This window comes from Ochotona princeps, chromosome 6 (genome assembly GCF_030435755.1).
Source record: "Ochotona princeps isolate mOchPri1 chromosome 6, mOchPri1.hap1, whole genome shotgun sequence".
NCBI classification, from domain to species: domain Eukaryota; kingdom Metazoa; phylum Chordata; class Mammalia; order Lagomorpha; family Ochotonidae; genus Ochotona; species Ochotona princeps.
The window spans coordinates 67388468-67409205 of NC_080837.1; the positions used below are offsets into that span (position 1 = coordinate 67388468).

A 20738-nucleotide genomic window follows, 5' to 3' on the forward strand; every position below is an offset into this window, starting at 1 on the left:
GTACTCTTTCTGGTCAAGCTTTTTTTTACTCTGTATGTGAGAAAAATGCAGCTGTTTTATTGTAAGTGTCAATAGTTCAATCTTTTATTTATTGTGTATCATGCCACTTTATGAATCTACCATGTTTACCTATTATAGCTACTAGCAGAATTTGAGTTGCTTCCAACTTTTGACAATCATGAATTAAGCTGCTTGATGATCATGTGTAAGTCTTGTTGTAAATACATATTTTCATTTCCCAGGATTAAATACCTAGGAGTAGAATTGCTAGGCTACAGGATAAACAACTTTATAAGAAACTGCCAAACAATTTTTTCAAAGAATGAATACAATTTTTTTTAAAGATTTATTTTATTTTTATTACAAAGTCAGATATACTGAGAGGAGGAGAGACAGAGAGGAAGTGAAGCTGCCGGGATTAGAACCAGCGGTCATATGGGATCAAGGCGAGGACCTTAGCCACTAGGCCACACTGCCGAGCCCCATGAATACAATTTTATACTCACACAACCAATGTATAAGAGTTCTAGTCACCCAACATTCTCACCAACAGTTGATAAAATCAGGCTTATAGAATATTCCTTTTGGTGCATGTGAAATGATATCTCACTGTGGTTTTAATTTCAGGGTATTAGCATTTTTTCTTTTATTAAGTGTCTGTTCAACACCTTTGCTCATTTGCAGGAAAAAAAATGTCTGTGAGTTATATCTTAATGGCATCTATTTTATTCTTTAATAATCATCACATTTTGAAATATCTAAAAAAATTATTTGCCTAGTCCCAGGTTATAAAGATATTCTCTAGCTTTTTCTTCTACAAATTTATGGGTTTTAATAAACCAATAATCAATGAGAGGCAGACTGCTTATGAACTATATCAAAGAACTGAAAGCCTGATATGCTTTTATTCCCTATGTTATTCTGTAATGGGTCGGGAGAGCAGAGACATCTTCTACCTTCTTGAGTGTGTGAGGAAGATGTTAAGTACAACCTATCAAGATAGTAACAGGTAACTTACAGACAGCAGACTCAGATCTGCATTAGACATTAGCAAAAACTATAAAGACATACAGTGGAAACAAGAGCGATCCTGATGACCTCTTAACAGGAGGTCATACGCGCAGAGCAGGGGATTGGGGGTCTAGAGTGGAGCAGGTGGACAGGAGGAGGCTTGTATCCCAACCCTGGAGACACCCAGTTCCTCACTAAGGACTATCAGTATGGGCACCAAGGACTATATCCCACTGCCAAGGAGATCATGGGGAATTGGAGTGCCTTCAGAGGCCAAGAACTCTGAGGTCATCCATTCCCTATTGTATCTCCTTCATGGGATGGAAGAAGCCATGATCCTCACTGGATCTAATGTCATTGGAACAACAGCCAAGAGCAGTGAGAGGTCCACAGAAACAGAAGAACAGTACACTTCCTTCGGGAATCGGGAGAGGAGCTTTCTCTGGTCCTTACTTAGTTCCAACTTTGGATCCCCACCCCCTCTTGCAATGACCATCAGGGTCGCTCCGGAGCCCCTCCCCGCCCTCTAAAAAATTAGATCAGATAGACAGAGACCAACAAGGATAGCTTAGAACAGCAAACAGTCAGCTTGGACTCCCATATATTTTACTACGTAGGACACAAAGATTAGTTACTCCTCACTAGGGTACTGAAGATTTCTCTGCACACCCCTCCTAAAACTGTTCTGCTCCTCAATTGTTAATACATGACATGTTTGAGTTATAAGCCTGTTTGGAATAGCCTAAAATTCATGAAGTTAGGTAGAAATCACGCTTGAATACTATAAGCTGCTAAATATAAAAATGAAAATAGACTGGGACAGCTGAATAGTACCCTACAACTATTATAAGGTGTACTGTAGCTGATTGCATATAAACTAAAAGTGAAATGTCAATGAAGAAATCATAGGATGTGGTTAAGAACTTGATTTTTTAACATATTGGTCACTCAATACCTTGTCAATTAACTTCATGATGTTATAAATTCTTGTTGAAGTTGTGTAGTGGCTTTTCATTGGAGGAGATGATATTCTGCCAGCTCCACTTTCAGACCAGGGATGGTCTCCCAGTGAAACTGTTGAATTTATCTGGAGAATAAGATGCTGGACTTTCTGCATGGTCCATGCCCGCAATGAAGGAATCATGACTGGATATGAACTGTACTATAGCAACAATATGGAGGAATTCAATATGGGGGGAGGGCTATTTGGAGAGGTTGGGGGAATCCCAGAGACTATGAAACTGTGACATAAAATGAAATAAAAAAATTTAGGGGTTTCCTCTTTTATACCTAAACCTAAGCCTATCTTGAATCATTTGTGCTTTCTGTGTGAGATACTTTCAAGGTTTTTTTCTCTAGAAACTTATCTAGTAAGCTTAGCACTTCTGTTTTTTGCAGAATACTTTTCCTCAATAAATTGGCTTTGATCTCTTTATCAAACATGAAACATATCATATATACCAAAGATAATTTCAGTGATTTTTATTTCCATAATAATTTTGAATACGGTAGATTTACATACAAAAATTATTTTTAAATAGTGGCCCAGTGGCTTTTTGAAGTAATAAAATAATATTTACCTCCACATCTTGAACAGTCCTTGGCTGGGCCATGCATAACTTATTAAGTAGCTGAAAAATCAGTTCTTCAATATAATAGAGAGACTCTTCATTTGCTGAGAGAGTGGGATGAACTTGTTCCTGAACCTTAAAAAAAATGCTTTTTGTTAAAACACAGGGAAAAAAACCCAGAAATTAAACAAAGTCAAAGATAATCAGAGATAAAATTAATATTTTATTAGAAACAGATATAAACAGAAATAAACATATAACAAGAGCCCAACATGATGATTCAATTGGCTAATCCTTCACCTCTTGGCATTAGCATCCCATATGGAAGCTGGTTTGCAACACAGCTGCTCCACTTCCCATCCATATCCCTGTTTGTGGCTTGGGAAAGCAGCAAACGATGGCCCAAGGTTTTGGGATTCTGCATCCGTGTGGGAGACACAGAGGGAGCTCCTGGCTCCTGACTTAGGATTGGTTCAGTATTGGCCATTGCAGACATTTGGGGAGTGAACCAGCAGATGTAAGATATTTCTCTCTGTCTCTCCTTCTCTCCATAAATCTAATTTGCCTTTACAATAAAAATAAAAATTTTAAAGATTTATTTATTTTTATTGGAAAAGCAGATATACAGAGAGGAGGAGAGACAGAAAGGAAGATCTTCTGTGCAATGCTTTAATCCCCAAGCAGCCACAATGGCTGGAGCTGAGCAAATCTGAAGCCAAGAGCCTTTCTCCAGATCTCCCACACAGGTGCAGGGTCTCAAAGCTTTGGGCCATCCTCGACTGCATTCCCAAGCCACCAGGCAGGAAGCTGGATGGAAAGCAGGGCCGCTGGGATTAGAACCGGCACCCATATGAAACCCGGTGCATTCAAGGCAAGGACTTTAACCTCTACACTATCGTGCTGTACCCAAAAATAAATTTTTAAACATGCATATGTGTATACATTAAAGAAAACACAAAATAAAAGGAAAAAGCTATATTTGAGGGTCTTTGTAAACTTTTACTCTCCAGAGTCATGTTTTTCTTTTTTCTTTTTAAAAGACACTCATGGGTGAGTTCTGCAGTCTAGCCCAGCCAGGCTGTCCCCAGTCTCAGCTTTTGTGAGTACCAGTGGGCAGCGGGCGAGTGCTATTTAGTCCAGCCAGGTTTCCTACTGTGAGCAGGTGGCTTGGTCTGACCCAGACATGCCCTACAATTTCTCCGCTCTTAACCTCTCTGTTTCAGCTCCCTTGCCTACACCTGAATGCTGTGGCCCAGGACATGGAAGACCCCAAAATCATTTCTTCCCTGTCAAACACGCCCTCAACTGCTCCCATTGCAATATGTCCCTAGACCCTTTTCCTGGGCAATCTGCAGGTGCACACACACACACACACACACACACACACACACACACACACACGGGACATGGGGGTGGGTAGAAAATGGAGGGAGGTAGGAAGTGAGAAAGTGATTGATTCCTTAAATAGCCACAATGGCCAGAGCAAAGCCAGGAGCCAAGAACTTCCTCCATTATCCTACACGGAATTAAGGGCCCAAGCACTTGGACCAACTTCTGCTGCTCAATTGGTAGTAGAACAGCCAGAACTCAAACATATGGGACGCTGGTGTGTAGGATGTGCCACACTGCTGGCCCCATCATTCTTAGTTTTCATCTATATTTCAGAAATTTATCCATTTCATTCATCTTTTCAAGAACCATCTCTCTGGGACTGGAGCAGCGGCTCAACAAGGCTAATCCTTCACCTTCTAGTGCTAGGATCCATATGGATGCCAGTTCATGTCCCAGCTGCTCCATTTCCCATCTAGTTTCCTGCTTTTGGTCTGGGAAAGAAATAGAAGATGTATGCAAGGACTTTGGGTCCTTGTACACATGTGGGAGACCTGGAAGAAGCTCCTGGCTCTTGGCTTCAGATCAGCTCAGTCCTGGTCATTGCAAAATAAATAAATCTTAAAACAAACAAACAAACAAAAACCTCTTGGAGATGTTAATCTTATTTTGTGTCCAATACTGCATTTCAAACAATCTGTGTTCGCACAGAAGGAAAATCTAGTGAGAGGAAGCAAAGAAAATTAAAGCATAACCTGAACTTAGACATACAAGAGTACTTTCAGAAGCCTGAGGAGCACTGAACACAGAAATCCAGAACTAAACTTCATCTTACCCTGCTAGACTGACTCTCAGTCCCTGCAATGAGAATTTACCTCACCAGCTGTTCTGCTTATCAGTTCTCTTGCCAATAAACTTTCTCCTCCCCAAAAGACCACACTTGGCCTTCTGATGCACATAGGCATAAAGACTTAGCTTGAGTTGATTACAAATCTTTATTTTCTACTATTAGTATTTTCTCCAAGCACTATTTTTATAAAAACCTGCAGATTCTGATATGCAATATTTCTGTATCTACTTCAAAATTTCTAAGTTTCCATTTTGGTTTTTCATTTGATGTTAAGAAACTAGAAATACATTTCTCAGTTTTTAAACATTTAGGATTTTAAAACATCTTTTTACTTTGATTATTTAAAGAAAATCACTGTGATCAGAAAATATGGTTTCAATAATTTTCATTTTTTGAAATCTCTTGAAACTTGCACTACAGAACACTGTATATGCCTACTTGCCTTCAATGACAAGTTCCTCAACATTAATGAAGAAATGCAAAATCACAGGCAAACTCATTCAGAAAAAAAGACAAAGAATAAAATAGACTCCCTTTAAGATAAAAACTAAAAAGTGAAGATGAAAATTACTGGCTATTTTCACTCATAAAGTCAGAAATAAAGGCTTAGATTAAACTATCACTAATATGCCAACTGGGAACCTGTATCTCTTACAGAAGCATGTGGCTTCCAGTTCACACTCCTCTCCCAATTCCAGCTTCCTGCCAATGAGTATCTCTGGAGGCAGCAGGTGCTGGTGTCCCTGCTGCTCACGTAGAAGATCTGGGTTTACTCCCCACCTCCCAGCTGTCACCTGGCTCAGCCCCAGCAGTTGCAGGCAACTGCATAATGAACCATCTCTGTCTGTTTCTCCCTGTCTTTCAAAGTATCAAATAACCAAACTACATGACATATAAAAAGATTGTACAGTATGAACAAGCTGAGTTTATTCCAGGAAGGTGACATTAGTTTAATGCTGGAAAACCAAGCAATGTAATTTACTATGTTAACAGATTAAAGAAGAAAAATTATACAATCATCTCAGTAGATGTAAAAGGAAGCATCTGAGGGCGGTTGTTGTCATATAATGGGTTAAAGCTGGAGCTGCCAACTCAAATGGGTACTGGTTTGTGTCCTGGCTATTCCCAATTCAGTTCACTGCTAAAGGTTTAAGAAAAACAATGGAAGATGTTCCAAGTACCTGAGGTCCTGTCACCACGTGGGGGTCCTGGAGCTCCTGGCTCCAGGCTCCAGCCTGACTCAGCATTGTCTATTGCAGCCATCTGGGGAGTGACCCAGTAGATGGAAAATCTCTCTCTCTCTAACTTTAAAAATACACAAATAAATTTAAAAAAATAAAATCCAGCCCCCCAAAAATCAATATCAATTAATAACAAAATATTTTAGAGAACTGCCTCAATCTTGGAGACTATCTACAAAAGCACTCACAATAAAATATGAAAACTTTTTTTAAGATTGAGAAAAAGTGAAGGTATAATAATCACTCACTACTATTTTTCATTGTATTACAGATCCTAGCTACTGCAATAAAGCAGAAGAAAGAAAAATATAAGATTTAGTAAGGAGCAAGCAAATATGCAGATAACTTGATTACCTACTCATCGTGATAGTTAACTTTCAGGTGCCCACATATTGAGACTTGCATATTGTATAAACACATTATATGAGCCTACATGACTTCAATGACATGAAGTAAATAGCATGACTAAACATTGTTTTTATGAGTATTTCTGGATGGGATGGCAGATTGTCCCTCTCATGGTAGGTGGCCTTCTTCATACTAGTGAAGACCTGAACATAATAAAGACTGAGTAATAACGACTTCTTCTCATTTACCTGTCTTCAGTGGAGACATAAGTCATTTAGGCTGGAACTCACATCATTAACTCTCCTTGATCTCAGGCCTTCTCAATCAGGCTGGAATTATTTCAATGTCTTTCCTGAGTCTTTAGCTTGGCAAAAGCAGATCTTGAGCTTCCATAAACTCATAGCCAACTGCTGATAGCAAATCAATATTGCCCAAGTGGTAGGTATTGTGGTACAGTAAGTTAAGCTGCAACTAGGGATTTCTGCACCCCATATAAGAGCATATGGGATCACACAGTCCATGCAGGTTAGTGCAAGAACCAAGTCAAGCAGCAACCCTGACCACACCAGGTTACTGTACCCACCAGCATACATGTGGGTCAGGTCTGAGGACAGAACAGGCTTGGCCAGTTCACACCATCCACTGGCAGATCTGAGAACCAGGACAGAGTGTGGGAGAGGCCAGGTCAGGCTGCAATGCCAGCCAGCTCGCATAAGGGATGCTGAGGTGAGATGAGCCATGCCAGCCTCAGGTAAGTGGGAGCTGGGTTCATGAACTGCAGGGGCGGGGGATCTGGCGAGGCTCACCTGGTCCTGGTCCTTGGACCTGCATGTGAGCGAAAAAGGTGGAGCAGCGGACACAGACTCAGATGCACAAGGAGAACATAGCAGCTCATTTGGTACCATAGTAGAAGGAGAACAGAGCAAATTGGACAATTATCCCAAGAAACAAGGACAGCAAAAATCTGGATGAATAGAGTCTTGAGGTCAACTACGTAGCCAATGGATACTGAGAGAACTGCCTAACCCAAAGATCATGGAGAAATTGACAGCATTTCAGAACTATCTAAACCACATGGTCAGAACCCTCAGAACATGCACTACATCAAGGACACTGGATTGATATTGGGTGGCAGTTCCCCAACCCTGGGTACTAGGACATTTGGGAGGCTGGGTGTAGCTTCCTCCTTTATCTCTCCCATTCCCTCAGAGACAAAAAGAAATACAGAATTTGGAAACAATGATTTTACCCACTTTTCCCTAACCCTCAATCCTTCCTACCCTGGTTAACCATGTAATCATCATCAAAAATAAAAATTAAAAAAAAAAAGAGTGTATGGGATTAGGCCTCATCTCTGCTTCTGATATAACTTCTTACCAGGGTTTCTGCCCCAACGTGGGAGACCCAGAGTTTCTGGCTCCTGGCTGTAGCCTGACCCACCCCTAGCTGTGGTAGGCACTTGGGTTGCTAAAGAACAGATGGAAGATAGATCTCTGTCACTTTGCCTTTGAAATAAATAAATAAACTAATGTTATAAAAACACATTGTACAAGTAAGTTATACAAAACTTTTTTTAAAAAGTTTGTTTCCATCAGAATTTTTAACATTAATTTTAATAATAGCATTAATAAGGAAAAAAATCACACACCTTGAACTAAATCTGTTTTCTTATTTGAGAAATAAACAGATAGATATAGTCAGCTGCTGAATCTGTGATTGTTGCCTTTGAGGGTCAACATTAGCAGGAAGCTGGAATCAGAAGCTAGAGTTGTGAATTAAAACCCAATTGTCGGGCCCAGCGGCGTGGCTTAGCAGCTAAAGTCCTTGCCTTGAAAGCCCCGGGATCCCATATGGGCGCCGGTTCTAATCCCGGCAGCTCCACTTCCCATCCAGCTCCCTGCTTGTGGCCTGGGAAAGCAGTTGAGGACGGCCCAATGCATTGGGACACTGCACCCGTGTGGGAGACCCGGAAGAGGTTCCAGGTTCCCGGCTTTGGATCGGTGCGCACCGGCCCGTTGCGGCTCACTTGGGGAGTGAATCATCGGACAGAAGATCTTCCTCTCTGTCTCTCCTCCTCTCTGTATATCTGGCTGTAATAAAATGAATAAATCTTTTAAAAAAAAAACACAAAAAAAACCCAATTGTGGTGTGAACACATGCAGTTTAGGCACTGGTCAAATGCCCAACTGTTCCCACTCCCTTTTATTGATCTATATCTTAGAAAAAAGGTACAATAATACTTCAAAAGAGGTTATAGAATAATGGAATAAAAGATATCAAGATGACAACAAAAGATAATGGCTTTTTTTGTACTTCTACAGGATTTACTCTCTCAGTACCCCAACAAACATGCAATTATCAGATCAAAAACCTCACACATACTTTTCTGAAAGACTATTCAGAAAAAGAGCAATTAAAATAATTTTCAGTCTTTAACAGTGGGTTAACAAGTTAGATCTGTATTTCAGTTACACCATATTTTCAAACTGCCAAGAAGGTATTTCCTTACACGAACACTGTAAACATATGTGTAGGCACATAAAATATTCAAACTTTAAATTATTTCCTATTCTAAGCATTAAATTTAACAAGGTAAGTAAATTTCCTAGTTTCTATTTTCCATATTCACAATTTAAAAACCCTCGTTTGTACATACTACCATCTGAGTTTCAGGTGTAATCTAAAAACAAATGCCTTTGGATACATAATCAGACTGGCATGTATTTATGCCAAACTTTTCATGCCAATGCTAAGATTTTTGCAAAGGTACAAGAGCTTCAAATGCCAATTGAATATGATGGAATTTTTTTAAAACTTTTAAGTTAAAAGTCTACTTAAAATGAAAAAAAATTCATTCAGATACACACTGATTCTGCAAAATATAGCTGATGAAGATGGATGTTTGTGAGCAGTTAACATGCTCTTTGGCATGTTTGAATTCCATGTCAGAGAGCTGGATTTAGGTGCAGCTGGGGCAGGTGTGGGGGAGGCCAGTGTGATAGCCTAGTGGCTGAAGTCCTTGCCTTGCACGCACCAGGATCCCATATGGGCACTGGTTTGTGCCCGGCTGCTCCACTTCCTATCCAGCTCCCTGCTTGTGGCTTGGGAAAGCAGTTGAGAATGGCCCAAAGCCTTGGAATCTTGCACCCGAGTGGGAGGCCTGGAAGAAGCTCCTGACTTTGGATCGGCTCAGCTCCAGCTGTTGCGGCCACTTGGAGAGTGAATCAGTGGACAGAAGATTGTTCTGCCTCTCTTCTCTGCAATTCCAATTTTCCAATAAAAAAAAAATCTTTAAAAAAAAAAAGGTCCGATTTATAGTTAATATTCATCAGTGGTATAAATGATATTTTGCTGTACTGAATTTTACAGCTTATGATAATGAGCACCAGTGGTAGAATTCTAAATTATTTTTGAGGAATGTGCACTTTGAAATCCTTGGGGGTGATTAATGTTTATTGCTTATCTGTGTCATATTTCTATGAAATAAAAATGGAAGGACTTGGAAAAAAAAAAAAAAGGTCCAACTCAGTTTCAGAATCTAATTTCCAGCCAGTGCCTACTCTGATGATGACTCAATCATTCCAATCACTGAGATCTAGAGTATGAACTCCAGTTCTTTGTTTTGGCCTGGCTGAGTCTGGGCTATTGTAGGCATTTGGGGAGTAATAAATGGAAGGGAAATCTCTTTCTGCCTTTCAAACAAATAAGATACATATTGAAAAAAAAGATGATATGAAAATTCTATTTATGGATTGGAAGATTAAACATTCTTACGATATCAGTTCCTTACAAATCATCTTAATTCAATATAATTCAAATCCAAATTCCAGAAGGCTTTTCCACAGAAACTTAGATGCCTATTTAGAAATTTTTTATTATCATCATCATTATTATTATTGGAAAGGTAGATTTATAGAGAGAAGGAGAGACAAAGCTCTTCCATATGCTAGTTCCATATGCCACCCCAAGTGGCTACAATGGCCAGAACTGAATTGCTCTGAAGCCAACAAGCTTCTTCTGGGTCTCCCACATGGAGTTCAGGGTCCCAAGACTTTGGGGCATCCTGGGCTACTTTCCCAGGTCACATGCAGGGAGGTGGATGGGAAGTGAGGCAGCCAGGACACGAACTAGTGCCCATATGAGCTCCTGGAGCATGCAAAGTGAGGATTTAGCCACTGAAGCATCACTCTAGGCCTGATTTAGATGTCCTTATGAAACACAAAGACCCAACAATAACCTAAGCAACTCTGTATAAGAACAAAGCCACAAGATAAATATCTGATTTCAAGAACTTTTATTCAAAACAGTGTGATGTTAAGGAAAGATAAGCCCCAAAGATCAAGGACTATAATGACTAATTTTTGCCATAAAGACAGGAAGATCTTCAGCAAAGGATAATCTTTTCAATAAATAGTGGAACAACCATATATATTCATGAAAACAAATATATTATAGTGTCATCATACCATATATGATTCAAATGGATCATAAACATAAACCCTAAAGCTATAAAATTTCTAGAAGAAAAATAAATAGGAGAAAACTACTGTAATCCTTAGTTAGACAAAGATTTCCTTTTTTAAAAAATTTTTATTTATTTGAAAAGCAGAGCTACAGAGATTCATCTTGCATCCACTCATTCATTCCTCAAATGGCAACAACAGCCAGGACTCAGATCTAAGCCAGCAGCAAAAGCTCCCTCAACATCTGCCATATGGGTGGCAGTGGCCCTGGTACTTGGGCTATTTTACACTGCTGTCCCAGCACATTACCAGGGTGCCAGATCAGAAGTGGAGTAGCCAGGACGTGAACCAATGGCTCCAACACAGGATTGCAGTATGGAATGACTGTGTAATAGGCAAAGATCTATTTACCTGACAGTATAGGCACAATCCTTTAAAAGAAAAAATGTAGATACTGGACTTCATAAAAATGTAAAAACCTTTCCTCTTAAAAGATAATATTATGAAAATGAAAAACAAGCTATAAATTAGAAGACAAGCTCTGTAAGGTATTATCTGATAAATGGCTTGTGTCCAGACACATAAACAGTTCTTACAACTCAATAAGAAAAACATAACAAAAGTTTAAAAAGTCTAAATATTCACCAAAGAAGACACATGGTTGGTAAATAGTAACACAAAAGATGTTCAATATCACTAAATATTAGGGAAACACAAATAAATAGCACTGTACAGCTATTAGCATGGCTTGAAATTAAATGACCAAGTGTGGGCAGAAAAAAGTAAATCTTTCATGTATTGCTGGTGGGAATGTAAAACTAAACAATAATTTGGAAAATAGCATGATAGTTTCTGTAAAACATAAACCTATTTGATCCAAATTATCCTTAGTAATTAACCAGGAGAAGAAGAAATACACACTTACACAAAGACTTGTATACATATTAATATCAGCTTTATTTGTAATAACTAAGAATTGAAAACTCAAATATGCATCAACAGGTAAATGGATAAATAAACTGAAGTATACCTACATAATGGAATTCTACTGACCAATAAAAAGAAGTGAACTGGGACCAGATTTATGGAACAGTAGGTTAAGCCACGGCTTTCACACCAGCATTTCTTACAGGAGGGCTAGTTCAAGTCCTTGTTGCTAGACTTTCCATGTAGATCCCTCTATACACTCAAGGGGAGGCAACAGAATATGGCCCAAATACCTGAGTCCCTGCTGCCCAAATGGGAGCCCAAGATCGCATTCAGCTTCAGCTTGGTCCAGGTCAAGCCACTGCAGCCATTTGGGGAGTGAGTCAGCTGACTGAAGTACTATATAAGCAGTATAAATGAGATTTTCCATTCTCTATTCCTACTGTATTAACGTTCACTTCTTATCTACAGTCAGTCCTCTTTTTCTGTTTTTCATTTTATTTGAAGGCAGAGAGAAACAGGTATCTCCCATTGCTGGCTTACTCCTCAATGCCCACATAGCTGGGGCAAAGCCAGGTTGAAGCCAGGAGGCTGGAATTCAGATGAGATTAGGTATGTTCAGGGTGGTGTGGCCGTAGACAGGAGGCTGGATTCAATCTGGGTCTCACAAGTGGGTGTCAAGAACTCAAGTACTAGAATAATATCCTGGGACCTCTCTGGGTGTCCTTTAGCAGGAAGCTAGAAGTGAAAGCAGAGCCTGTATTCAATCCAGATACTCTAAAATGGGATATGGATCTCTTAACTGCTGTACCAAATGCCCAGTGTTCTGAAGTCCCTTCTCAACAGACTTTTACAAGCAGGTTTGTTCCACTGTCCCTGCTAGGACAGAAGGTGAACTGAGTAGGGCTGGCTCATGGACCCCCTGGTTTGTGCAAGAAAAGCACAAGAAGCAGGATAGGAAACTGCCCAGAATAGGCCATGGAAAGTTTCCCACCGACATACATTTGGCATGGGTCAGGGTTGGACCAGGCTGAAACGCTTCATGTCATCCACTGGCAAACCCAGGCACCGGAACGGTGCGTGGGTTGGGCCGGGTTTGGTCGCAACAAAAACTAGTACACAAGACAGAAAGCCAAGGTGAGGTTACCTGTACTAGATTTGAATGCAGCACCCAACCAGCACACGTGAGAACCAGGAAGGGAGAGGGCAGAGCCAGCGGGGAGATTGAGGGGCTGGTCCCCTCGCCGATCAGCTACTCCCACTAGATAGCTTGGGCAGGGATGGGACAGACCAGACTAAGGAAGTGGTGGGTTCTCCCCTCTTGGGTCACTACCCCCGCGGGAGGACATCAGAACTAGGACGAAGGTTGGGGTGGCTAGATGGAGAGGCAAACAGCAACATCTGTGAGGGCTAGATGATTGAGTTGGTTAGAAAGAACTAAGCTTTAATACCCATTCCATTGATAGGTATAGGAGCCAACTGGGAGGCGGGACAGACTGGACTAGTCGGCTATGCATATTGGCAGGCCAGGATGGGAGGCGTGGCTGGAGGGGGTTATAATGGGTCGCCCCCACTGGGCCACAGCTCCCACTGGTTGAATAAAGGGCCGAGTGCGTGCTGGGCAGAACCAGGTTTGACTGCAACACCCATTGGTTCCAGTGCAAGTCGGGACTGAGAGTAGAACCAACCCAGCAACTGCAACCACCAGCTGATCGTGGAGATGGACTGTGCCGGGCCCTGTGCTTATTAGAACATACAGGAATCTGATCTGGGAATACCTCAAAGTTTCTTTGGGGATCTCCCCAATCAAAATGCCGGACTCAGAACCCTAACCAAGAAAAGACAGAGGACAGAACAAGTCAATCAACCACTTCAACTGTATGTTGGCAGCGAAATACTGGGCAGATAAAGACTCTATGATGGTCTATGACAATCAATGGATTCTTCAATGACCTCATCGAGCTGGAAGTGGCGAGACTGGCAGCGATTCACAACTGGAGAACTAGTACAACCACTTGAGCAGATGAATAAACGAAGATACAGAAAGGCAACTACAACCTTGTTAATAAGTGGTTGATTCTTAACAATCAGGCATTCAACAGATGAACTTATCTGGACAATATGATGCTGGACTTTATGCCTGGTAGATGCTTCCAATGAGAGAACCTCAGCTGAATTTGAACTGTGGTAACGCAGCGGGGTGGAGGAGTCCACCAGGGGCGGGGTTGGGGGGTTTGGGGGGTGGGGGGAATCCCACTGCCTATTAAACTATGTCACATAATGCAATGTAACCAATAAAAAAAAAATAAGCAGGTTTGTTTCCTCATTTGCTTATTTAATTTTGGAGGGCAGATAACCACAGTGAATTTTTGTGTACTGGTTCACTCCCCCAAAACCTGGGAAATTAGAGGCTAGGCCAGGCCAAAGCTGGCAGTCAGATATTCAACACAATTCTCCCAAGTGGATGGCAGGGACCTGATTACTTGAGCCAACACCACTGCCTCTGTATTGGAATTTGGGCTCAGAAGTCAGAGCTGGATATCAAAATTGTGATATGAGTCATGGCATCTTAGTTGTTAGGCTATATGGCTACCTCCAAAATAAAAGTTTACTTAAAATGCAATAAATACAGGCTAGAAATCTGATTCTATTTAGTTTAATATTAGCTGAGGACTTACCATAAAATAATCAAGTTCATAAGAAAGACTTAGCAGAAGTTAAAATTTTTGTCATCAAAACTTTCTTTGAACGGAATGAAATAGCTTATGAGCCATTTCCCATAAAGTCATCCTTCCATAATATATGCCATTAGACTATAAGGCTAAGTAAGTATGGCCTAGAACAATGGTTCCCTATTGTTCCAAAAACAGAGCATTTGAAACTCAGTGCTCTTTTCAGAATGTGGAATATTAAGACATTTATACTCCACTATGGTTAGCAGGTACTAAGTTAGTAAAAATGTCTACAAAACTTAAAACTAAAACTAGAGGCATGGAGCCACTGTTGTGCCACAGAGGGTTAAGCTGCTGCTTGCAACTATACCAGCTTCCCATTTCAGAGTGGTGAGCAATTCAACTTCTGATCCAGCTTCCTGAAATGCATGTGGGAAAACAGCAGATAATGACCCAAGTACTGTGCCACTGCCTCCCACATAGGAAAACCTGGATGGAGTTCCCAGCTCCTGGTTTTGGCCTGGTTCAGCCCTAGCTGTTGAATTCATCTGGATAGTGAACTCGTAGATGAAAAATTTCTATGTGTGTATTTGTGTGTGTGTGTCTCCTTCTCTGTCACTTGGCTTTTGGAAGGAAGGAAGGAAGGAAGGAAGGAAGGAAGGAAGGAAGGAAGGAAGGAAGGAAGGGAGGAAAGAATAAATAAATCACACAAAAAACTAACTTACAGGTGTGTGTGTGTGTGTGTGTGTATGTATAGTTTTCCATTCAAAACACCCCTAAATATCTTATTCATTAACTTTACAATCTTCTCCCTTCAAAGATTTTCAAAACATTTCTGAGATAAAGTAAAATAAGCAATATAGGTCCTTCCCCACCCCCTTGTGAATTAGAAAAGAACATAGTCACTAAATTTGTCTTATCATAAGAAGTTTAAGAATTTCTACATGAAACAATCATTTGGCCTAAAGATTAAGAGGCCAATTAAAACACCCCCATCTCTTATATCATATTACTGTGGATTTGATGCCCAGCTCCAGCTCTTGACTCCAGTTTTCTGCTAATATACGTCCTAGCAGGCAGCAGTTATGGCTCAAGTAATTGGTTTCCTGCTTCCCACTGGAATATATGAATTGATTTCTCCATTCCCTGCTTTAGTATCACAGTGTAGCCCCCTGCCAATGCAGGTATCTGGGTGTGAAGCACCAGATGGCAGCTCTATTTGCTTCTCAAATATAAAACAGAAAGAGAGAGAGAGAGAGAGAGAGCAAGAAAAAGAGAGAAAGAGAGAGAAAGGAAGGAAAGAAGGAAGAAAGCAAGCACCTGGGTCACCTCAGCATAATGCCTTGAGTATTCTGTCTTCAAGAAAATTGTTTGACATGGTACCTGCACCAAGGGGTAGGATTTCCTCTTCCACCTTTCCTTTCACAAATGGCCTCTTCCCACTGTACTTGAGAGTAAGACAAATCTCTCACATATCCTGAAACTCACTATGCTATAACTTTAAGGTAAAATAAATAATTAAATAAATATTAGAATACTTTCCTCTTTTGTTCTGTCAAAAACAAAACAAAAAAACCTACATCCTCTGGATGGCTCAAATGCTTGGGCCCTTGTAACCCATGTGGGAGACCTAAATGAATCTCCTGGCTCCATCCTGGCCCCGCCACAGTTGTTCTGGCCATTTGGCGAGTGAACCAGACGATGAAGATTGGTCTCTCCACCTTTTTCTATAACTCTACCTTTCAACCAAATGATTTTTTAATTGTTCGGAGGATGGTGGAGGGGGATGGTGTTGCTGGTAACATAACATGACAGGCTAAGTGGCATCTAATATGAGCACTGTAGCTCTAGCATCTAATATGGGCATGGGTTTGAGTCCTGACAGCTTCACTTCTAACCCACCTCTCTGCTAATGTGCCCAGGAAAGCAGCAGAACATAGCCCAAATGCATATGCCCCTGCACCCAAATGGGAGACCCTGAAAAAGTTTCTGGCTCCTAGGTTTAGACTGACCCAGCTCTGGATGTTGTGGCCATTTGTGGAATGAACCAAAGGATGGAAGATACCTCTCTCTCTCATTCTGTGTGTGTGTGTGTGTGTGTGTGTGTGTGTGTGTTTTAGTGTTTCTCCTCCTCTGTAACTCTGCCTTTCAAATAAAAATAAACAAATGACATACTATGCTGAGCATTGTTTGGCAAGGAATGGCAAGAGGCCTTTGGAACTGAGGGCTTCATTCCTGTAACTGAAAAAAAAAATTCTGTCAATAACCATTAGAGCAGCTTGGAAGGACAGATCAAGTTCAGATGAGACCACAGTCTCAAACAAAATCTTGATTTCAGTCTTATAAGTTGCTAACCAGAAAATCCAGCTAGACAGTGCCAAGATTTTTGACCTACAGAAATTGTGAGATAATAAATGGTTATTATATTGAGCCATTATGTCTGTGATAATTTGCTATCCATCCAATACAACAAGTTAGATCTGTAGCTCCAAAGACTCAATTAAAGCCAGCTGTAAGCAACTGTCTAGGCAAGTGTTACACTGCTGGCAGAAAAGCAGCCAATAGCTGGTGGGCATTCTGAGCCTGGCTAATGCCAAATTTGTGTTAACTACATCAGTGTGCCAGCATAATTGCCTATTCTGCTTTTTTTTTAAAGACATGTAGGGAAGGTGGGGAATACTGGGCTGAGACACAACACCCCAGCCTCCAGGTGGGGTCACTACAGATTGCCTGGGGAAGGGGGTCTGGGGACATGATGGAGTGGGAGCAGTCGAGGGTGTTTGACAGGGGAGAAATGACTTTTGGGTCTTCCATGTACTGGACCACTGCCCTAGCAAGCAAACAAGGGAGCTGAGATGGAGTGGTTTTGAGAAGAGAAAACAGGGCATGTTGGAGTCAGGCCAAGGCATCCACCCATGTGGGAGACCTGGACTGGTCTAAGTAGCATTGCCCTCCACCCTTCTATGTATGCAAGCTGTGTTGGGGGATTGAATGGATGGATTAGGGTGTGGGCCACATCAGGCTGGGCCACAGCACCCACCAGAATGTGAGAGAACTGGTTCTGGGGCCAATTCTAGAGGGGATTTGTGGGCTCACCCTTGCAGGACTGCAGCACCCACTGGTTTGCGGCACTGGGGTGGTAATGGACAGAGCCAAGCAAGACTGTGGAACTCACCTGACAGGAACTCATCTAATGTTCCCGGGAGCCAGGGCTGGGAGGAGACCAAGCTAGACCAGCTGCAGCAACTGCCAGCAAGCATGAAATCTGGGGTTGGGAGTAGGCCTGGAAGGAGAACTTGGGGAATTCCCCTACTAGGTCTCAGCTAATGCTTAGGAGCACAAGAGCTGGGGCTGGGGTGAGCCAGGCCAGACAAGGCTGTGGCACTTGTCAGCATCTGTGTGAGTCCAGTTTGGAGACAGGCTGCGCTGGGCCAGGTCGTAGCACCCACTGGCATGCATGAAAGCCAATACAGGGTATGGGCCGTGCCTGACTAAGCTGGGCAGTTAACACAAACCAGTGAAACCTGAGACTGTGAGCCAGACTGGTTTGAAGTACAGCCAGCACACGAAAGATCAGAGGCTTGGAACAGGCCTTTTAGGAGAACTTTGGGGACTCCCCTGCTAGGCGCAGATCCCACTGGGGAGTGCAAGAGCCTGGGCTGGGATTAGACTAGGCTGGACAAGGTTGAAGTATCTGTTGGCATATGTGTGGTCTGGGTCTGGGGTTGGGGTAGCCTAGGCTGGTACCAGCAGCTGCTGGTACTAGTAGGAGCCAAAATGGGTGTGGGACATGATGGGCTAGGCTGCAGTACCTGCAGGTTCACATAAGAGCTGGGTCTGGGAATGGACCAGGATGAGCTAGGTTCTAGTACTCACCAGCAAGAGCCAGAATGGATGTAGGCCAGTTGGGCTAGGCTGCAGTGAATGCCAGTACCCAACAGTGAATGCCAGGACTGGAGGCCATGCTAGGCTGGGCTGCAACATCGACCAGTACTTACAAGATCCATGATTGCAAGTGGGCCAAGTAGGTGTACTTAAGAACTCCCCTGGTAGGCTGCAGCTTCCACTCTTGAGCACAAGAATCAGGACTAGGGGCAGCCTAGGCCAGGCACAGTTGCAGTAGCCCTCGGCATATGTGTGAACTGGGTCTGGGGGCAGGCTAGGCTGGGTCAGTCCACAGCACACACTGGAATGAAGGAAAGCCAGGCCAGGTTGGACCACAACACCCACCAGTTCACATCAGGGCTGTCATACCTGCTGGCACACACAAAGAGCCAGAATGGATGTGGGTTCATGGGGCTAAGCCACAGCACCTGGGACTAGATACAAGTTGTGTCAGGCTGGACCACAGTACTCTCTGGCAAGCACAAGATTTGGGGCCGGGAGTGGGTCTGGTAGAGAAACTGTGGGCACTCCTCTGTTAGGCTCCAGCACCCACTGGTGAGCAAAAGAGCCAGAGCTGGTGACAAACTGGGTTGGGCAAAGTGGCAGCGCCCATTGGCATGCATGTGGACTGGGTCTGGGGGTGGGTGCGCTAAGCAGCTGCAGCAGTCATGGGCATGCATGACAGCCAGACGGGATACAGAACAGATCAGGCTAAGCAGCAGTGCATGATGGCACATGCAAAAACCAGGGCTGGGGTGGGTGGGCCTCATGGGGGTTTTTGAGAGTTGCCCCAACCAGACCATGGCACATGCTGATATGTGTAAAGACTGGCCTGTGGCAAGCTGGGCTGAGCTAAGCCACAGCACCCATCAGTTCACATAGAGATGAGGCTCAGGGCAGAACTGACCAAGCAGCTGCATCTACCAGTGTGTGAGTCAGCAGGTGAAAGTGAAGGGCCGAATCTGACCATGACTGTCTGGCACATAGAAAAGTCCAAGGTTGTTGTGTATAAACTAAATTGAAGTATAGGTGAGGTGGTCACAGAAGGTGGCTGGGAACTCGCATTTACTCTTAACATATTGGTTACTCATTACTATGTCAATTAATTCCATAATGATGTAAATTTTTGCTGATGGTATGTTGGAGCTTTCAATTGACTGGGATGATACTCTGCTGGCTCTGTCTTCAGACCAGAGAGGGTATACCTAAGAAGCCGTTGAACTTGACTGGACAATAAGATGCTGGACTCTATGTTTGGTATATGCTTGCAATGGGGGAATCTCAACTGAACTTGAGCTGTGGTTATGCAACAAGGTGGAGGAATCCACCATGGTGGGAGGGTTTGGGGAGGGGTGGGAGAACCCAAGTATCTATGTAACTGTGTCACATAATACAATGTAATTAATGAAGTTAAATAATAAATAATTAAAAAAAAAAAAAAAGAAAAGTCCAAGGTTATGTCAGGCAAAGTTTCTTGGAGGACTCCACAACTAGACCATTGGTCTCAAGCCCTGACTGTGGGGAAAACTACAATATATGTGGTCTGACCTTGGAGTGTATGTGTCAGGACTGGGCCTCCTCAGTTGCTGATGCCTGTACAGTGAACAGCATACCCAGATGTACATGGAGGACATGACAGCCAGCTCATCTAGGCCAGCAGGGGATGTTGACTGCCTTGTCAGAGGATGGAAAGTAGAACAGGCTGGACTACTTCCTTGGCCAAGTTTTGCAATATTTTACTGGGTCTGTGGATGCACTGAGGTGGACTTGGTCAACCAATTAATACTGGAAAGATTTTCAACCTTGGTGCAATGAAGCTGATGACATCTCAGAACTATCAAAACCATTCAAGTAACACACTCAGAAATCCTTCCCCGCATATGGGTCTCTAGGGTATCATCAAATGATTGTCCCCCATCCCTGAGTGCTGATACAGTTTGACAGCAAGGAGTGGCCCCACTTCCCTCCCAAGACACAGAAGAAAAAAAATTGAAAAAATTGCCCACCCACCTTCCTTCATACCTCAACCCTCCCAACCCTAATCAGAGACCCACACTGGCATGTATTCCTCTCAACTATGCAAACATTGTGAAAAATAAAATTTTTAAATAATTAAAAAAAAAAGACCCAGTGACAGTCCAGTTGAACCTGGACTGAACTCCAGCCCTGGTGCTGGCAACCAGCATTCAAGAGAGGCTGCAGAAGGCTTTCCGGAAACATGTCTCTCCCACCAGCCACTTCAGCTGCCACCAGCCTGCTAGAAACTTGGACAGAGGCAGCCAGCGCACACCAAGGGCTCAGCCCTATAGCCTCCCTCTCCGTCCCCTCTTGTGCTCTCCTGTGTTTTGACGCCCCATGCACACTTCCTACAATTGCAGTGATATACCAGAGCGAGAACCCCTGAGCAGTCCAGATCATCCCTGAACTGAGAAAGGGGATCT

At 42.6% G+C, this 20738-nt stretch overlaps 1 protein-coding gene across 3 annotated transcripts in view; it reads right to left on the bottom strand.

Moving 5' to 3' along the window:
- Window positions 1–20738, bottom strand: part of SOS2 (SOS Ras/Rho guanine nucleotide exchange factor 2) — a 115163-nt gene that overhangs the window by 81962 nt on the left and 12463 nt on the right. For all 3 annotated transcript variants that reach the window (XM_058666398.1, XM_058666397.1, XM_004584803.4), the window contains exon 2: window positions 2592–2717. In XM_058666398.1, the coding sequence (XP_058522381.1) occupies window positions 2592–2717 (126 nt within the window). The remainder of the gene's footprint in view (window positions 1–2591; window positions 2718–20738) is intronic.